This window comes from Typopeltis vanoorti, chromosome 4, assembly GCF_054136105.1.
Source record: "Typopeltis vanoorti isolate ZY-2024b chromosome 4, IOZ_Tvanoo_1.0, whole genome shotgun sequence".
Taxonomy (NCBI): Eukaryota; Metazoa; Arthropoda; class Arachnida; order Uropygi; family Thelyphonidae; genus Typopeltis; species Typopeltis vanoorti.
In genome coordinates this window covers 140,611,225-140,631,667 of record NC_143552.1, presented here as the reverse complement: position 1 = coordinate 140,631,667, position 20,443 = coordinate 140,611,225, and the positions used below count along the sequence as shown (strand labels likewise).

The 20,443-nt window shown below is 34.0% G+C and overlaps 1 protein-coding gene across 2 annotated transcripts in view; it reads right to left on the bottom strand.

Moving 5' to 3' along the window:
- The window catches only part of LOC150107722 (transducin-like enhancer protein 4), a 113,180-nt gene that overhangs the window by 34,869 nt on the left and 57,868 nt on the right, over nt 1–20,443 (bottom strand). For both annotated transcript variants that reach the window (XM_090392026.1, XM_090392027.1), the window contains exons 6-9: nt 17,936–17,998; nt 12,635–12,709; nt 8,274–8,306; nt 3,857–4,091 (exon numbers count right to left, since the gene is read on the bottom strand). In XM_090392026.1, coding sequence (XP_090248152.1) covers nt 3,857–4,091; nt 8,274–8,306; nt 12,635–12,709; nt 17,936–17,998 — 406 coding nt within the window. The remainder of the gene's footprint in view (nt 1–3,856; nt 4,092–8,273; nt 8,307–12,634; nt 12,710–17,935; nt 17,999–20,443) is intronic.

The window sequence follows — 20,443 nt, the reverse complement described above, 5'->3', positions numbered from 1 at the left end:
GAAAAAACTGTCGATATCTCAAATTAGTTTTCGTTAGAACGATAAGAAGCAGTTCCAAACTTCGCTTTCTTTCACGTCTAGCTAAATATGATACGAAAAAAAACAAGGCGTCAAATGATCTGCAAAAGTTTTTTTTTTTTTTAAATTTAAAATGAAGATATACTCTAGCAGACCCCTAAAGGACTTTCAGAGAATCTTAACCGATGTTTTGAATGAAGTTTTGTCTTTAAATTTTCCGGCTTCAATTTTTGTAATGATTTCAAATATATATATATATATATATTTTTTTTTTTTTTTTTTTTTTTTTCCCAGCAATTTTTAAAATTTAGCGCCTCCGTAGTTCAGTCGGGTTTCGATAAAGCCCTATAGTTGGGAAGTTGGGTTCGGATCCCTAGGACGCCAAAACTTTTATCAGTCTCATACGGAAGTGGAGTTTTTCATTCTCAAACCAAGCAACAAAAACCTGTCAGAGAACACGCGCAATCTGCACGCAGAAATATATATTTAGACATAAAACTAACCTTATTAAAAGCAAGTTCAAAATGAACAGGCAAAATAAAATTGTATATTTCACATGAAGAATAATACCTATTCAGTAATTTAATCTTAGAGAATAAGACATTTCTCACCGAATGTGAGAAATGTCTTATTAAGATTAAGTGTGGTAAGATCTGGCACAACGATATACGTTATTAGTTTTGTTAACCCTTTCAGATTTTTTTTTTAAATAGGGGGGGGGGGGAGTCAGAACGATGCAGTATTAAATGCACGACAATACTGTGTCGTTCTCACTATTAATAAGAGCTAGTGAGAAAGAGAATCAAACAAGATAAAAGTGAGATGACAAACACACGACTGTTGGAATGGAACGGGGTACTTCACTAGATCGTACCTTTCGTCAAATCAGCCCCACTTAGCAATTCGATCTATCCACAATCAATCCCAATTTATTGAAGCCATCGTTTCTTGCATAATCATCTCTTTCCTTAAATTCATTGTGTTACACGAAATTAAAAAAAAAACAAGTATGGAAATCAGAATTTTTTTTTCTTTTTGAAGTACTTTTTACCTTACTTTATTATGTCGAAATATATTAATTTTATTCAAGATGGCTCGCTTTATCAAAAATCCTTTAGCCAATACGGAGTTGTTCATCGAACAAAAACATACATTTCACTAAAAATGCATCTAAAACCCGATCCCCCTTTGTGTATTGGTACTACTATCTTATAAATGCACTTGAATAATAACGTCTTTTACCAAAAAAAAAAAAAAAAACAGTTTTCGTTTTTAGTATGAAAATTGGGAACCAAGTTGAAATGGAAATAAATAACAAAAACAAAAAAAAAATAATAATAAATCAGCATCGAGCGTAAGGTTGAGATGGACGACAAAACAACAAACCATAAAGTAAGAAAAGACGCACAGAAAAACGAGGGGGCCCCGCAATGGAAAAGGGAAAACAAAAGCAAACGAACGCACGCAAGTGACACAATGCACCAGAGGCTTTTGCAAATCAAACTAAGTGCAACACCGCCATAGTTCGTGAGGGGTTGCAAAGAAGCAGAGAAATCCCTTGTTTCAATAAAGAGAGGCAGTCGACAAGTAGCATCTCTTATCTCGTATGTTGGAGAGCTCCATTTAGCACACTCATTTATATAATGGAATTTCCAGCTCCGGCCTGTGAATTAATTACCTTAGACGGGCGCTCTTTAATGAGGCGGCAGAGGTTGAAACGCACTTTGCTAATCACTGATACAATTAAACAAGGTGATCTGGCTACGAGGGCTGTGGAATCTAACACCCTTAGTGATTACAGTAAGCTTTGATTGCATTTACGGCTCAGCAGAGGCGTTGAGAAAACGGCAAGCTCCAAGATAACAGTATAATAAGTGCATTGTACACCGGCAGCAGTGCTACTTCATAGCGAGAAGAGTCCCCTCACAATCACGAGAAACACGGCTCCTATTATCAACATACACACTCCGCTGGTAACAGTTTATTTCAACTTAAAACCTTCCGCTGTATTAAATAAATACCTCGTATAATATATGGAAATGTGTAACAATAGGGAAAGCATCTAAGAGATATTAGGCGCCTTTCATCTATTTAGAGTGCTAATAAACTGGGGAGATATTTTCTGATGATGCTAATATAGGTAGCGTTGTGAATAATGAATGTAGTTTATGTTTAAAGAAATGTATGCGATCTTTTCCCAATATTATTAGTCACTTGTTAAGTTTTAACAATACAGTTGAACATTTCAAGGGCAACGAGTAGTCTGTTTATTTTAAAAAAATATATATATATATATATTTTAATTGTTGTGCGCGAGCAAGCATTCTCGTTGTTTTCAACTGCTTGCTCACGAACTCAGAATTCTTGTTGTTTTCAACTGTTTAGTCACGAGTTCAGAATTCTCATTGTTTTCGACTGATTGCTCACGAGCTCAGCATTCTCGTTGCTTTCAACAGTGTGCGCAAGCGCCGTTACTACACTCGATTTGTCTACCATTTCCAATTATTGAAAATTTAGATCAGTCATCTGTTACCGTATGATAATAGAGAGAGGTGGAAATGATAATTCACTCTCTCTATATCATTGTAGAATCCTAGAGCGACTTATTCCTGTATATTGTGTAATAATACATGCCAGCGCATATATTACAAATTATCTGCAAATATTGCATTACGATTGTGACCGACTCGTTCTATAATGACAGTTGGTTGCATGTATTTCACACGCCCATCATAATTATCGTGTGTACATCGGAATGTTCGCTACGGACGAACGTTTCTGTAAGGCATCATTATATAGCAGTTGATGAATTACAAGCTAAATCATACTCGCTGATATGATGCAAAACCACAACTCTGTAGTCGAGAGAACGTGACAGACAGGAATGTGCCAAGCTTCATCTGCTTTTATGATGGACGTTATTAACGTAGTTAGTGATGTTATACGAATGTAAGCGAAGGTTAGTTTACTGTATAATAATTTCAATATAGTGAATTATTAGCATTCCAATAATTCTATAATTCTTTGAATCATCCAATCCGGATCATTGTATGCTGTAACAGAGGCGCATATTAGTGAACTAAATAGGCAACACATCAAAAGAAGACTGCTGTGGCAAAAATGTTATCGGCTATGACTTATTCGAACTTGAAGAAGTGATTTGCATATTTCATGCCTCTTGTGCCAATGTATATTTCGCGAAAAACGCAGGCCTCAGCTCTGTACATTTCGCGAAAAACGCAGGCCTCAGCTCTGTACATTTCGCGAAAAACGCAGGCCTCAGCTCTGTACATTTCGCACAAAACGCAGGCCTCAGCTCTGTACATTTCGCACAAAACGCAGATCTCAGCTCTGTACATTTCGCACAAAACGCAGATCTCAGCTCTGTACATTTCGCACAAAACGCAGATCTCAGCTCTGTACATTTCGCACAAAACGCAGATCTCAGCTCTGTACATTTCGCACAAAACGCAGATCTCAGCTCTGTACATTTCGCACAAAACGCAAATCTCAGCTCTGTACATTTCGCACAAAACGCAAATCTCAGCTTGTACATTTCGTGAAAAACGCAGATCTCAGCTTGTACATTTCGTGAAAAACGCAGATCTCAGCTTGTACATTTCGTGAAAAATGCACGCCTCAGCTTGTACATTTCGTGAAAAACGCAGGACCTGGCCAGTACATAATAACAGGCTATTAATTCTTTAAATAATATTTCAATAAATATATATTCTGAAAAGATAATTCCACACATCAAATACTTTTATACAATTAAATACTCAAAAAACAAACAACCAAATATTTCAGATTATGCAAATACTGCCAAAATCCAACTTACTACTGCTTCGTTTTTCATCTCTGTGATCTTTCAGTAAGGAAGATGCAGCCGAAACAGGAGCACCGAGATGAACGGTCGGGGTGCCACCCCCCAGCGAACCCGAAAGGGCCAGTAACCCAGCACTGTTAGGCGGCATTGTGGGTGGTTGTAATCCAGCTAAGGCAGCAGCATGAGGCATCATTGGAATGGGCGGAGCATGAGCATGAGATGCCAGCTGTTGGGCGTGCATCTGTTGCTGCAAAAGAAAGACAAAAGCAAACAAAATATTACATAACAGACAACAGTAAATCATGTCACGATACAATCAAATTCAAAACAATCAGGTGACCCGAGGTCACAAAGAACAGGCTGGATGACACTACTTGTGTGCTACATTCATTTTCAAATGAATGATAACGATTTGGTGTACACCTAGTGACACCTTACGGTCCTTTCGAATTGTAATTGTTGATATACAATGCTAATCCAGCAGTGTATAAAAGGTTGAGCTCTTGTGTTTGATACCAATAAACGGTGTCAAACTCAATTTATACACAAGCATTTTTTTTCTTTCTTTCTCATTCTAATATATCGGTATGGGCCGAATATAGTCCATTTTTGTCGTTCCATGTTTAAAAATAATTACGATTTTAGAAACTATGCAATCCTGACAAGAAATAAATTGGCACTGTGTTCTGTGTTTGTATTAAATATCATGATTATACATCTATACTAAATTTTGGACAACAATTTATATAAATTATTGAAACACGTATCGAAAGATCCCAAAAATTAAATTCCGTGCTTTAATTCGTTCATTATTTTTTTTAATATAATCCATTGTGTGTCAGTTCAGAATGATATAATTTGTCATTTGCATTGTGATTACGGAAATTTCCTATTTTTAAATTAGTTAAAATATGAAAGTGATTGCGTAGATTCATTACTCTGCAAAAATTAAGACGTCGAATTATTATTTTTTGTTTCGGTATATTTTAAAGCTTAGCTAGCACGATATCCTTTCCAGTATGTTTGAATTCTTGGTAGTACAGCAGAAATTTAGAGTGAATGCATAACTATTAAATGAGGACTCGTTCTAGTTATAAACTACTTATTATGTTCTAATTGCTGAAAATTAAAAATAAATATATTATGAATTATAAAAATGTCGGTAATATTTTATATCCCACGCCAAAATAAATATTACGAATTATTAAAAATGATGGTAATATAATATTTTATATTATACCACACGCCAACAATCCTAGTTCTTAAAAGAACTGTACGATGGACTGAGTCCTTGACTCTTTATCCCGTCATCTGAATGAAGAAAATCTGTGTGGATGGGGTGTTATTGAGCTAAAAGCTCTAGTCATGGCTGGGCAACGGCAATAGCCGAGCCTCAGTTAAAACTTCATTGGCTACAGCATTGCCATTTGTTAACCTGAAAGTCCTAAAAAGGACTTTAGGTTGTTCAGGTTAACCACCTCTCATCAACCACCCCCAACAACCCTAAGTCCTTATAAGGACTGGCTTAAAGGGGCGAAGCAAGAATGCTTTTCATCTTCCCCGTTATCTGTAGAGAACAGTATAGGGATAAGGTGTTATCGAGCTATTAAAGCTCTGATCATGGCAGGAGGGTAACAGCAATAGCCAAGCCTCAGTTAGAACTTCATTGGCTACAGCATTGCCATCCATTATCCTCCAAGGGTATTGGATTGAATGAATCCATCACCGCATCTCACGGTCGATTAATTATAAAATTACGTTTATTCAATAATCCTTATAGTCCTTATAAGGACTAGCTTAAAGGGGCGAAGCAAGAATGCTTTTCATCTTCCCCGTTATCTGTAGAGGACAATGTAGGGATAAGGTGTTATTGAGCTATTAAAGCTCTGATCATGGCAGGAGAGTAACAGCAATAGCCGAGCCTCAGTTAGAACTTCATTAGCTACAGCATTGCCATCCATTACCCTCCAAGGGTATTGGATTGAATGAATCAATCACCGCATCTCACGGTCGATTGACCAACATTTTCTTATTTATTCAATAATCCAGTTTTTTAGAAGTTAAATATATCAGTTACATTTAATTTTTTAAAAGGTGTTAGAAAATAAAATTAAAAAACTAAGTAATTCCCAGATTTTTTTGCGTTTTGATATTTGAATCCTAATTATAATTTTGAAATTTTTTTTAAATTTTATTAATTAATAATCCCAAAATATCTTCAGAGTTACAAGAAAAAATTGTTTGACATCAAGATTTAAGTGTCCAAAATTTCATACAGCGCTTCAAAATACAATACAAATGTCTTCAAAAATATAAACATGTATTTGGCTCTGCCAGGCAAGTAGGAAAAATTTCAATATATTTTATTTAAACACTACTGGAAAAAAGATATCATTTAAATTCTAAGGACTGGCGACTGTTGAGACATTCGTACACACACACAAACATTAAACTCATCATGAAAAAAAAATGGTGCAAATTATATATAACTGTGCGTTTAAAGAATCATGCAATCATGGATGCGTAGCAAAAAAAAAAAAAAAAGGAAGAATTTGTGAATCATGCAAGCATTGTGCCATGCAGTCATCATAAACCAACAAGGAAAGGTCGTCACCTTTAGATATTGTCTTCTCTCTGGTTCCAGCAGACTCTGCAAAAGTTAAAACATTACTGATAGGAGATTGGCGTTAAAAACATTACAATGTAAACACACAGCGCGATAGGCGAGGGGGAAAAGGGTTTGCTGGGTATCTACACATTGCATCCATCACTCAAACTGTGAAACAAACGAGGAAGCTAAGAGAGACAGAAGAACTCAATTGTCTCCGAGTACCTGCTACTATTCAACAAGATTAACGTGGCACAATGTGAATAATTTAGTATCTTTATCAAAAATTATGGTTCTTGGTAATTTAAGCATCAGGAAAAATTCGGGATGCTATATAATATCAAAGAACGCCACCTGGTGATTTAAACATGAAATTCTTGGGAGATATGTTCCATAACTTTTGAGTTATGGAACGTCACTCAAAATTTGATAAACATGAGTATGTTTATCATATTTTCCTTAGAGTTAACAAAAACCTTTCAATTAGGAATTAACTCCACTTCCTGACGATGCAAGTACACTTTTGGTTTTCACTTTAAGGATTTGATGGAAGATCAAAATCCTGAGTCGATAAAGTAAATTACTGGATCTATTGACATAACAGTCTATCATCGACTTTTTGGCAGACCTAATTAAACCACGACAGAACCTCAAACCATAAAGAGGAACTAGCCAAACTGTCTTAAACTGAAAATCAAGCGTAAGGAAACTGTCTTAAAATATTTTTTGGCAAAAAATGCTATCGATGCAGCTCTACGTGAAATACATCGTAGAAATCTTTTGCTTAGGTTTAATCTAGATTCATAAAATATTTTTTCCTTATTTGAGATAAAATTTGGTGTCGGAAGGCACCGACTTCAATTCTCTTACTTTACTCCGGAATTTTTTGCAGAAAAAAAAAAAAAGTTTTATAACTGCATTCTTGGACATTACGCTAGTCTTGTTAATGAAAAATTCATTTGGCTAACTGATTAAGAATTAAAAAAAAATCGAAGCGATTAACTTTGGCAATGGTATAGTATTGATTAAATATTGCGATTAATACAATAAACACAACTTTGGCACTCATATTTACTTATTTTATTACAAAGAACAATCGGAAATGTTAAAATTATTATACATATCTGTAACTGTAATTATTGCAAGGTTTTTTTTTTTTAAACTAATTTTTTGTTATCCATCTGTATTTTTAATTCTCACATCTTAAATTGTGTTTACGTTTTTATCTCTACCATTTTAAAGATATAAACTTAAAAAATTAGTTCTATACAATAATTTAATTCTATACAAAGAAATATTATGAGCCAAAATCTCTGTTTCCTCAGTATTAATAGCGAAACTCGCCTATTTCGTTCTTGACAACAAAGCATTGACTACCTTGCTAAACAAGCAGAACTTATCGTTACCATGGAAACATAAAGTCACACCTGTGTTAGTCCAATGCGAACTATTCTCGAATATGGAGAAATATGGTATCCGGAGTTACTGTTTCCAGGGTTCGCTATTTAATCTCAAATCATGCTTTTATAGTATCGTAAAGGGGAAACATATACATGCTACTCCAAGTAGAGTCATAGTATATCAGTAAACAGTATTCTGGAAAAGAGGTCAAAAAATCGATTTTTCTTTTTTGCAGACATAAAACCCAATTATTATAAGAATATCACAAGACTAATCCTACGATTACAACCAGGATTGGACTACATTTTTCTACTTTCCTGATCATACAGATGTGAACACTACCATCGATTTCTACAACAATACCACAACATGCATAATTCAACGTTTAAATTTTAAAACAATATTTTAGCAAGAACTTACCATTAAATGGGCTATTCCTGACTGCTGTTGTTGCTAAATAAAAAAAAGAGAGAAAAAAAAATGAGTGCCAAAGCAGCAAACGTATTTAAAAAAATAATCTACAATGTTAGAAAATCTCTACAGTATTACTTTTAACAATATAAAGTCATTTCAGTTCAGAGGGCGCTACTGTTGTAACGTCTTTCCTGTTTATTATTTGTAATGAGGAATTATACACAGAAAATACAGTCGAGGCAGCTGTTAGTTGCAACTATTCAAGCAAACCAATTAATGAGAGAAAAAGAACATTTCATCGAGACAGTTATTTGAAAAAGCCGGTAGGGGAAGAGTACGAAAGAATAATTTCGTTCACTTTATACTCCCTTAATGTCCAAATTTAGGCTGCTTGCCAGAAACAGTTGAATTGGCTGTCGTTATCAAGGGCACATTTTATTTCGTTTTAAAGAACCATAAAATTGGTTCTAAAGTAATTTTATGTACAATTAAAGTTTGTAAGTTTTGAAGCTGTAATGACCAACAACACATGAGGGTTTTTTTTTTTTTTTTTTTTAACCATTGTTTTGCTTGCGTGTAGCAACTAATGGATTTCTTTTTTTCCTTTCCACTGGCAGTTTGCCACGCAAGTTGTAATAACCATTATAATAAAGTGGAGCCATGGTTCACTTTCCACTTTGCTTTTTCTTGATCTGTAACAATAGACTTTACTGGAAAAATAGAAGGAATGTAGATACACGAAAAACAGCTGGATGCAATGTGGGAATGAACGATGATCAGAGAGAGAATCACTTAGCAGAGAAATAAATAGAAAGATCATAACATCAAGTATAAAGAGTTTCAAATCACGTGATTAGAGAAATCCTAAAGAAATTAAAAAAAAAAAAGTTGTTTCAAATTATAATTTTCTAACACCTTGTTTATGAAAGATTTTATATCATGTGTTGAAATGTATACGTTTTATTGGTATATTTTGCTTTGTAATAAAATTATCGGTCAACATTTAAATCCCTCTTGATATCTTATTAGTTTTCATCTAGCTCTTTACCTTTGGATACTCGCGCGCATGTTTGTCTGCTACATTCATTTTGTACGTCCGTCTGTTGCCCGTTCGTATATAATTTATGATCAATCCGCACTGTATTCATATATGATAGTCGAGATTTTTACTAAAAATTGAAAGGCTGCTTTGACTGATTTCAATTAGAACAAAATGAATCCCATGCCTTTGAGAAATGCACCAAAAAGATTAGAAGTTTAAGCCGCGATTTTATATACAAAAATGCTTTAAGGTATTTTTGATGTACTGATATTTTTTATTTTAGTTTATTTATCTATTTGTATACGATTGCATCTAAGTCATTTCAGCTGTAAATACACTATGAAGTTATAAGTTAAGGGTCCGACAATACTCAACGAAAACAATTAAAAAAACAGTCGACAGATAAATAGATATGTTCCTATGAGCAGATTGAGCAATTAGAAAATGTTATAATTAAGTAAATCACCACGAAAGAGCAGATAATTTTTTTTAATTTCTAAATGTCTGCCACATCGTTTTAAATAAATGTATTTTTTTTTTTTTTCATTTTACTGTAACAATAACTTTGCCGAAAACTTCGCTGTGGGCAAAATTATTTTCGTTAATTTATAAAGTAACGCGATAAGAAATAAAAAATGATGCTATTTTGTTTTATTTTCCAACTATCGAGTGACATCTCAAGGCAACTATTGAGTGAGTACCTCATCACATAATAATTTCTTACATAAAAAAAATAAACTCCACCAGGAGAATTTATCCGATTTTTTTTTAAAATTTAAGTAAAAAACAGACAGAAAAGTTTTCGATCATATATATCTAAACAGGTTGTTGAATAATAAAACTTCGATCGTGTATCCCATACTATTAATTAACAGTTAAATGGATTTTTTTCCCTCTTTCAAATCTTTCCCCAAGGTGGATTCGTATGTGTGGTTTCCAAATGGTAGAAGTAGATAAAGAGAGTTGCACAAGCCCTAATTGTTGTTCATTAATTATAGGGAATGACAGGCAGATAATCGCTAAGTATGGTGTATGTAGTCATCTGGGTTGATGCTTAATAATATAGCGCCTGGAGGAAGGAGATCAAGTGCTTCTATAACATTCGACAGAGAGGATTTTTACCGAAATCCCCTACGGCCTTCAAAACTTTTCTAAGTACATTAAAGACACACCAGACCACGTGCAGTTTAACGGGGTCATCGAATGGAGATGACATCCTAAAAGGGGGAGGGGGGGAGTTGGCGCTACCTGTAAGCGACTTACGGGGGAGGGGAATAAGAACTGGGGGGGGGAGCCTTTACCACACTTCCTCGCCGCCACAAACCATCAGAGCACGTAATTAGTTAGAGAATCATTGAGAAACAGCGTAACTCGCCACCTATGAGTCAGCGTTCATTGCGAACGCTGTCTCGCTGGGTGATTTAGTAGCGCAAGCTGGGCCCGGAAAGGTATGCAACTTTGCGGTGAGTGGTGCAGCCAGTTTTTGCTTACTGCACACATATAAAACCGCCCCTGTACAATCCCATCCTTCAGTTCTCATCTCATTGCCAATCCTTTCCCTCCCCCATCCCTTATCCCCTCTCTCATTCCGTCTTCATCCCCTCTACCTCCTCCCAACTACCATTTCATGCTTCAGCAGTGGAACAAAGAGGAGGGGTTAAATGAATGTCGGTACAGAGTGTCACTACGACACATGAAGTTGCTGTTTGGTCTAGGCTTCAATTTAGATCATCAAGAAGAGGAGGAAAAAAAAAATTTTTTTTTTTCACCACCATTTTATTTCTGTAAAGAAAAGTAGTAAAAATCTAAGGTGTGCAAGAAAACATTAATGGCCAGTAAAACCAGTCATGTATGGCATATTTTCTTCCTGTTCATCTCACCAGCAGAAAAATTGAGTCATTTCGTCAGTCGCAATTCGAAATCACCCACTCATTTCTCTTTCTCCCTTGTCAAACATGAGCACATCCTTTTATGGAAATGAACTTGGCCTTCCAAGTAAATGAAAACTTGTTTTTTTGTCCCCAAACGATGGATTTATTAGTAGAATGTATATCAAATGAGAATTACATTGTTTTCCTGTTAAGAATCGCGAGGGATAATTCCAAAAATCACCACTAGGATTTTATGCTTTAAAATATACTATTGAAACACTCAATAACCTCAAACAAAAATCAACTGGTAAACAAAAATTTAAGAATGATTATAAAATAATAATGTATTATTATTATATAATTTATTTTTATCTTACTATATCCTATAAAATATTTCAGAAGTTTCTTTATTATTTCTAAGACACCCTTTATTTTAATCTATAGTGTTCTAATTTATATTCGATAGCTATTGAAACTAATTTTTTAATAGTAAGTGAGAGCAACCTTTGGAGGGTAATGGATGGCAATGCTGTACCCAATGAAGTTCTAACTGAGGCTGGGCTATTGCTGTTACCCTCCTGCCATGATCAGAGCTTTAATAGCTCAATAACACCTTATCCCTACACTGACCGATACAGATAATGGGGAAGATGAAAAGCATTCTTGCTTCGCCCCTTCAAGCCAGTCCTTATAAAACTAATTTTAAAGGACTTTCAGGGTAAAAAATGGCAATACTGTAGCCAATGAAGTTTTAACTGAGGTTCGGCTGTTACTCTTACCCCCTGGGGCGCTGAGATTCGAGAGTTATGAGTACGCTCTCTTAAGGTTTTTGCCTTAAGGGAGCAATTTGAGTCTCGGGTGAAAGTGTTCTCCGGCACGGCCCGCTGGGGGGCTTTGTCGGTGAATGCTTTTCTTCGGAATATGAGCGGTTCTGCTCGGTGGTGGTGTGTGGGTGGAAGGCCAACACTGAGTGGAGCGAACGCTGAGACGGACGGTCTTTCGGCCACTATTGAGTGGTCTAGGGATCGTCCGAATTTTTAGAGATTGGCTTTACTTACACATCGCCAATGAAGTTTTAACTGAGGCTCGGCTATTGCCGTTATCCAGCCATGACTAGAGCTTTTAGCTCAATAACACTCCATCCACACAGATTTTCTTCATTCAGATGACGGGATAAAGAGTCAAGGACTCAGTCCATCGCCCAGCTCTTTTAAGAACTGATTTTAACTCCATGTGGTGACTGGGATACGAATAGCTCCCATGCATGCACTAGGAGACAAAATGGTTACCCAGGGACGGTAATGCTTTAGCCAATGAAGTTCTAACTGAGGCTTGGCTATTGCTTTTACCCTCCTGCCATGATCAGAGCTAATAGTTCAATAACACCCTATCTTTACATCGTCTTCTACAGATAACAAAAAAAAAAAAGGGATTTAAAAAAAGTAGTTACTTACCCCAATAATAGCATTTAGTTCTGTCATGGTAACTTGCTTCGATCTTTCCACAGCTGCTGCCACCTGTTGTTGGTGCTAGAATTTTAAAAAAATGCAATTATTAATTTAAAAAAATAAAAAAAATTTAAATATTCTTATAACAGAATATATATATCCCAACCTTTTCCCACTTGTGTACCCCTTTTAAACCCATTTCTATAAAGTGTACCCCTTGTTTTTAAATCCCTTTTTTTTTATTTAATTTGACAATATTCGTAACACAGAAACAAGTATAGCTTCATGTTAAATATTGATAATGATGATCAAGTATTTAACAAACTTTTGATTTATTATTAATAATATTTGTGTTATTTGAAAAATCTGGTAGAAGGGTGGTTTGGGGGAGGGATTCATTGAATCACCGCTTATTTATTGTTCCGTAACTAACGTTTTGCATTTTGTTTACTTGTTTTTCCATCATTACTGATTATTTTTCGTGTACTACCCTTGAAAGGCCCAACACTTACCCCTAGGGGTACGCATACCACCGGTTGGGTACCGATATTATAAAACAAAAAAGTTTGTCATCTCTACGTTTCTATAATTATCACTGCCATCTAAGAGCCAATCACCAAATACATACAAAATATTGATAAGAAGGCTGCAAATAAATCTATCCACTTAAATGGCTATGTTGGATACCAGCCAGTGACAGATACTTTCCTAACTGAGCCAGATATATGCTGGTAAATTACATGAATTATTTTTATTATCTATAAACAGTATACACAGAGGTTAATATGCTAGGAAAACAAAATATGAGATCTAAAATAAATACTCTACGCAACAGAGAAGGGGGGGGGGGTAAAAACCTGTATTCTAAGCCATCATTTCAGCAAACCATCAACTTAACAAAACGCAATTTGTTTGAATATTCAGCCTATTACTATAAACTCAGAGAGGGAGGGTTCGGAGGGGGGGGGGTGTATTGAATGGCAAGATCGTAGCTCGCAACAAACCGCATATCTCGGCTGATTGCCCATCTGTAACTATTAGCCATAAGCCCAAAAAGACATCGTTTTAATATTGAGGCCACATCCATTTTCTAACAATATACTAGTGAAACGTGCAGACGAACAACAATCAAGTTTTTGTGCACGTGAGCACATCAAGAGCAATGCAACTAGCGTGTTTAACGATCTGGGAAAACATAGATCGTTTAGCGATGACAAAAAAAAAAAAAAAAAAAAAGAGAACCCTTTACCGCTAAGACCAGAAATGATGAGAAAACAAATAGGAAAAACTATCGCGAAATGAGGACAAGGAAAATTGACTGTGAAGACAGTCAAAACAAGAAGAGGAGAAAAAAAATAAAAATAAACAATAACCAAACAAAGAAAAACAATGCCAACAATAAAGCTTTTATGATTAAACAGGACAAACAATATTTTCGTGAAATAGTTGAACAGACAAATATTGACGATTTTTGTAGCTACTGATTTAGAAGTAAGTGTTTAGTGATTATGTAAAGAAGGCAAAGAACGTCAATGTCACTTAGGCCTTTTATCATCCACAGACAGTTTTTTTTTTCTTTTTTTTAAATCCAGATTTTCCGTTCCCATATTTAATATTTTCTTATTCTTTCGCGTCTTTATTCATATAGCATTTATATAAATATAGTTGTAGCACTTTTATTTACTGGACAATACGCATTATTTAAAAGGCTTTGAGTTTTCCTACTTATATTATTTTTGTAGTAACTAAATAGTAGATTTAGTTTTACAGACTAAGTTTGGTTCTACAAATGGTTTTGTCAGCATGGATAAATCAGAAACAAACAAAGAAAAAAAAATCTTGAAGGAATGTTGCTTTGTGACGTCACTTCCGCCTCCAATTGAGATTTTTTTTTTTTTAAATCCAGATTTTCCGTTCCCATATTTAATATTTTCTTATTCTTTCGCGTCTTTATTCATATAGCATTTATATAAATATAGTTGTAGCACTTTTATTTACTGGACAATACGCATTATTTAAAAGGCTTTGAGTTTTCCTACTTATATTATTTTTGTAGTAACTAAATAGTAGATTTAGTTTTACAGACTAAGTTTGGTTCTACAAATGGTTTTGTCAGCATGGATAAATCAGAAACAAACAAAGAAAAAAAAAATCTTGAAGGAATGTTGCTTTGTGACGTCACTTCCGCCTCCAATTGAGATTTTTTTTTTTTTACTAAAAAAAAAAAACATTCGTCTAGCTAGAGTTCTAGGAATGACTTCCGTTTTGTCCATCAATCCATACACATCAAATAGATGCGCTTACCGCATTTGCCAAAATACACCGATTAAGTTTTTTTTTTTTTTTTGTGGCTCGTCCATAGATTATGTAACATTCTTAGGGAGAGGTTGTTGTGATTAGGTTGGATATGTGACATTTAGAGAATGATCTAAAAATTGACGTAAACAGTTAATATTACCTAAAAAAAAAAATTTTTTTTTTTTCAAATTTCAAAAATTATTGTTACATTTATTTAAATACAATCTAGCAATCTTCAAACTGATATACCGTTTACCAGCTAGAGTTTGATTATGTTATAACTTAACAGTAAAAATTGCTACAATTATCCTGATCTGGAATATTTCATAATATGGTGATACACTATTTTACTACTTGCATATGATCTGCATTGATTTAACCTTGGTATCTTACTGGATCTAGCTACTACTGATGAGACCTCAAAGGTCGAAACCAGTCTGAGCAGTGGCCACAGAAGATAATGAGGCAATTGATGTGTAAAAGTCAACAGCCTCTATATACAAGACTGGTCTGCAGACGTTTGGATAAAGGATTATAACAAGAATATAATTTTTATTAATTATAATTTATGAAATTTTCGCGACTAGGCTTGAAGCTGATATGGTAAGTTTTGAACAATAGGGCAGCAAGAAAAAAAAAAAACAAAAAAACAGCAAGGTTAATGCAGGAAAAACCCCCCGGATTATTTGTCTCACTTAATAGGATAAAATAAACTACTAAGTTTTAAGTAAAAATATATATATTATAAACTAAAATATTAAAATAACATTGGCCCATTGGAAAAAACAGGCGTTCCATAGATAGGTACTTATTAGGCAAGTTTTGAGCGAGTGAGAGCTAAAATTTCAGAAAATATTTTAGTAATATCGAGATAACTCGTGGCAAAGAGGGAACCAAGATTTGTATGTCATCATGGCTCTAACAGCGTTTACTTTGGAGACGGATGATAAATAAAGGTCTATTGCTGTACATGCTAAATATGTTACTAGCAAATACCAAGAAGATAGGAACCTATTTAGAATTACCATTAACTTCCACTGAAATATAGAAATTATGGTCGATATTTACTAATCATTACAATTATTCAGGTTAGAATGCAATGGTTAAACAAATTCTACTCAACAGGTCTTGGTCATCGATATAGTCTAGAATCCACACGACCATTTCCTGTTCGGATATTTAAACGATTAATTCCATCCGTCCAGTTCCCACTACAGGAAGCAATTGAGGCGAAGTGTTCAGATTGATCTCGTATGCGGAGATTCTAAACGTGATCGTATTTAATTGAAATCAAGCAGCATGATAACAGAATATGATACAAGTTTCATATAGATATAGATTGTATTTATTTTTTAAATAAATTAATTTTATTTAATTTTAAATTAATAATTTTATTATTTAAATTTATTATTTTATTTTATTTATTTGTTTTATTTTTTAAATTTATTATTTTATTTACTTTTTAAATTTATTTTATTTTTTATTTATTTTTAAAATTTTTTTTTAATTTATTTAATTTATTTTTTATTTTATTTATTTTTTAAATTAATTAATTAAATTTAATTTTTTAAATTAATTTAATTTAATTTAATTTTTTTAATTAATTTAATTTAATTTAATTTAATTTTTTTAATTAATTTATTTTATTTTATTTTATTAATTAATTTATTTTATTTTATTTAATTTTTTAATTTATTATTTAATTTATTTTTTTAATTAATTTATTATTTAATTTATTTTTTTAATTTATTTATTATTTAATTTATTTTTTTAATTAATTTATTATTTTATTTATTTGTTTTATTTTATTTATTATTATTATTATTATTTTGTTTTTTTTTTGACGATGGAAATTAGATCGTGGTCCGCGAAAATCACTTATTGGACGATTTCCATTTATCATTTCTATTAAAACTAGAACACTATCTGCAAAAAAAAGCTCATCGGATCTTCTCTGTAAAAAAGAGAAAGCCATTTCTCGCCAATAAACGTTCTATATAGGAATTTAAGAGCCTCAGTCGCTAGTTAAACTCAATAGCTTCACGAAAAGAAAAGAAAAGAAAAAGAAAAAAAATAAAAAAACGTCCACCAGCAATTAGAGGTTGCTAACGCAGTGCAGATTAAATGAAATGAAAACCACCGATAGCATCACTCAAATAGGATTAGCGATGTCCTTTCGTCAAGCGAATGCCACACAGAAACCAATTTTAGATAATTAACAATCGATTGGCAGTTCAACCGAACTTCCAACCGTCAACACCGATCCACAATCTGGAACTAATGCTATCTTTTAACAAATATTCAAGTCACGTGATTCCATTTGGCGAGCACGCCATTATTTTGACAAGTTTTATTTATTTTTGACTTCACTTTCTATATTTATAAAATACATGGATATTTCGATATGGATAATGTTCAATAGTTTGTATATAAAGCGGAAGAAACGTCATGAATAACAAATTTTAGATAATTCATTTTAATTTGATCTTTTTTTAAATTTCTATTAAAACTAATAATGTAACTTATATTTTATTTAAAATGTAAGTTTTAATAATATAATTGCTTTGAAATAGTTTTCAAAATACTAAAAAACATAATATACCTTTAATTATTTCATATCGTGGTATTATTAGTAAATTACTAGAGTTCGTGCAGAAGATTCAATCCAATACCCTTGGAGGGTAATGGATGGCAATGCCTTAGCCAATGAAGTTCTAAACCCTCCTGCCATGATCAGAGCTTTATTAAATGCTCAATAACACCTTATCCCTACACTGTCCTCTACAGATAACGGGGAAGATGAAAAGCATTCTTGCTTCGCCCTTTTAAGCCAGTCCTTATAAGGACATTAATTAATGCACGTGTAGGCTTAAAATGTATGTATATGTATATATATATGTAGCTGTAACACGAAGTACAGTAATTTGTTTTAAATTATAAAGCTCAAATTGCAGATGCATTTTAAATATGTTTAAAATTCAAATATAAAAAAAGAAAAAATAAACTTACCTCCTGAGACAAAAATGGCAGTATCTGATGAATAATTGCATTGAGACGCTTGGCGATTTCAGTCTGTAAAAGAAAACAAATAGGCAATGTTTTAGATTAGTCGAGAGAAAAAAAATCAAATATGAAACACCCTGATATATAATGGTGAGTGAAATTTTCGACATTGAAACCGAATGACATTTATCTGCTACTAACACGAAATAACAGTATCAATTCAGAAGCAATTAAGAATATGAGCGGATGGCATTTTGTCAGTGAATAATATGGGTTGGGCTGCAGGTATCGTTTTGCATAAGAGGAAAAAACCTGCTACTTACATCTGAGACTGAATAGATCACAATTTCAGTGGAAGTAATAAATAATTTTTCGAGTTCATAAGTCATTCAAACGTTAGCACTCATGTATACCAAAATCAATTTATCGGAAACTAAAAAACCAGAGTGCCCAGAGGAACTCTGGTTTTTTAGTTTGACTACCGGACACGAAGTGAAGAATGGAATATCATCCCAAAAACAGACGTCATACACCAAACGGATAGGGGAAAAAACTACACACACTTTCCAGAATGCCGACTTGAACAGTCACCCGTGTAAAAAAAAAAAAAAACTTTTTTTCATACTTTTTTATTCCGACCTTTTATCCTCTCTCGTACACCCTTTTCTAAAACTATAGGCTTCGGCTAGTGACGAAACAAGCGAATTCATGCTCCTGGCCTACAGAACCGAATTCTCCATACGGAGTCATGCAGAAAGTCATTGGTTACGGTGAGCTGCCGATAGACGGGTAATTAGACAGAGCGTGCTTGTGGCCATCTTGTCCGGCGCCTGCATGTTCACCAAGCCAACCCTGCAAACAGAAAAAGAGAAGGCAAAACTACGGATTTATAAGTTTAAAAGTAGGGGGGGGGGGGAAGAGTGAGTGTCTGCGTGCAAGAGAATAGTGCTAACATTGAATGACTTGTTATGAAGTCTCGATAAGTCTCCAGCGGGTAGCTGTAGAGCATGTCTTTGGGTCTTCCACACATTCCAGTGGTAATTTTGACAAGCTAGCGTGAAGCTTTTCGAGGCCGATCTAATGAAGCATGGCACTGTCTTCTGCTTAGAAAACTAGCCTCCCGCTACTCTATCAGCGACCTAGGTTCACCTGTTAACGCTCATTAGTGGTGTAAATTATGGCAGCGTAGCGTGTATTCGCCACTAGGGGGCGAGCAACGTCTCTCGCGGGGTTGCCAATTAGCTCTGCTTGGCAAAAGAACCGAGTCGTTAGCTAGCGTTCTCACTTTCTCTCTCTCTCTCTCTCTCCCTCCCTCCACAAATACAGCTTAACAGACCGGCCAGATTACGTTACCAACTAAATTAGTTCTACTCTCGAGCCAGGAAACTATTAAAAACATTAAACAGGAGGATAACATAGTCTGTTATCCTTCAAAATAGTGTAGCGGGCAATTGTCAGGTCATTAAAAAAAAAAAAATACAGGAAATGAAAGAGCTCAGTGAAAGAAAAAAAAATTTTTTTTTTCTTGCTTCAAGTATTCAATGAAAAAAATGACTGAATCCAAAAAAAAGCGCTACAGCTTTAAACATTCTGCTATAATCATACATCGCGAGATAGCGTTAATACTGCTAGGTTAATCAGGAGATCTTTGTCACAATGCACTTAGATTTCCCGTCCGTATATAACAGTTACAGATTTTTATGAAATTTGGTATTAGGGGTATGTAATTTAATGTTTAGTTTCTTGAAATCCTTCCGTGTAGTACAGCACTTGAATTATTTTGTGACAGACTACAGAAATCAGACTAATTTTTTTTTTTTTTTATGTAGCGTTCACTGACGAACGTTTGTATACCTACAGTATTAATGCTGTGTGGACTCAGACTAAAGAAGTAGGTACAGTGCTCTAGAAACAAATCATGGCATTTACTCAAGCCACTTCAGGCTTCTAGTAAGCAGGGTGGTGATCTTAACACTGGTAGATGAATTTCATCTCCCACCTAAAAGATATTCACATACGTCTGTGTCTATATGAGGATTTCAATCCACGACCCTGTTGGTTGAAAGGCAAATACGCTAATCGCTTGGCCCACCCTATCAGTTGTAAGTAGTCTTAGAACTTTTATAGCTTTTACGTTTTGTAATTTCAAACTATGCGAAGTGTGAAAGTAAATACTGCACTTCGGTTTGTTGTGAACAATTTTATTTAATGTATCTCTGAAACTTGTTATCCCATTCAAACTTTTGTTTATATATATATATTTTTTGAAATACGAACTGACTTTCATTATACTTTATTATAGAATGAATCATTCCTAGGCATAGATTTTACAATCGATCGCTGCTCCCTCTTACAGCAGGACGGACTACTGATACATAAGCTGACTATAAGAAACTATTTTAATAATAAATATAAAACATTCTGAATTCTAAATAATTAAGATTTTTCCTTCTAAAAAAATCCAGAGAGAATTTCTTCTTAAAAAATCCAAAGAGATTTTTCTTCTAAAAAAGG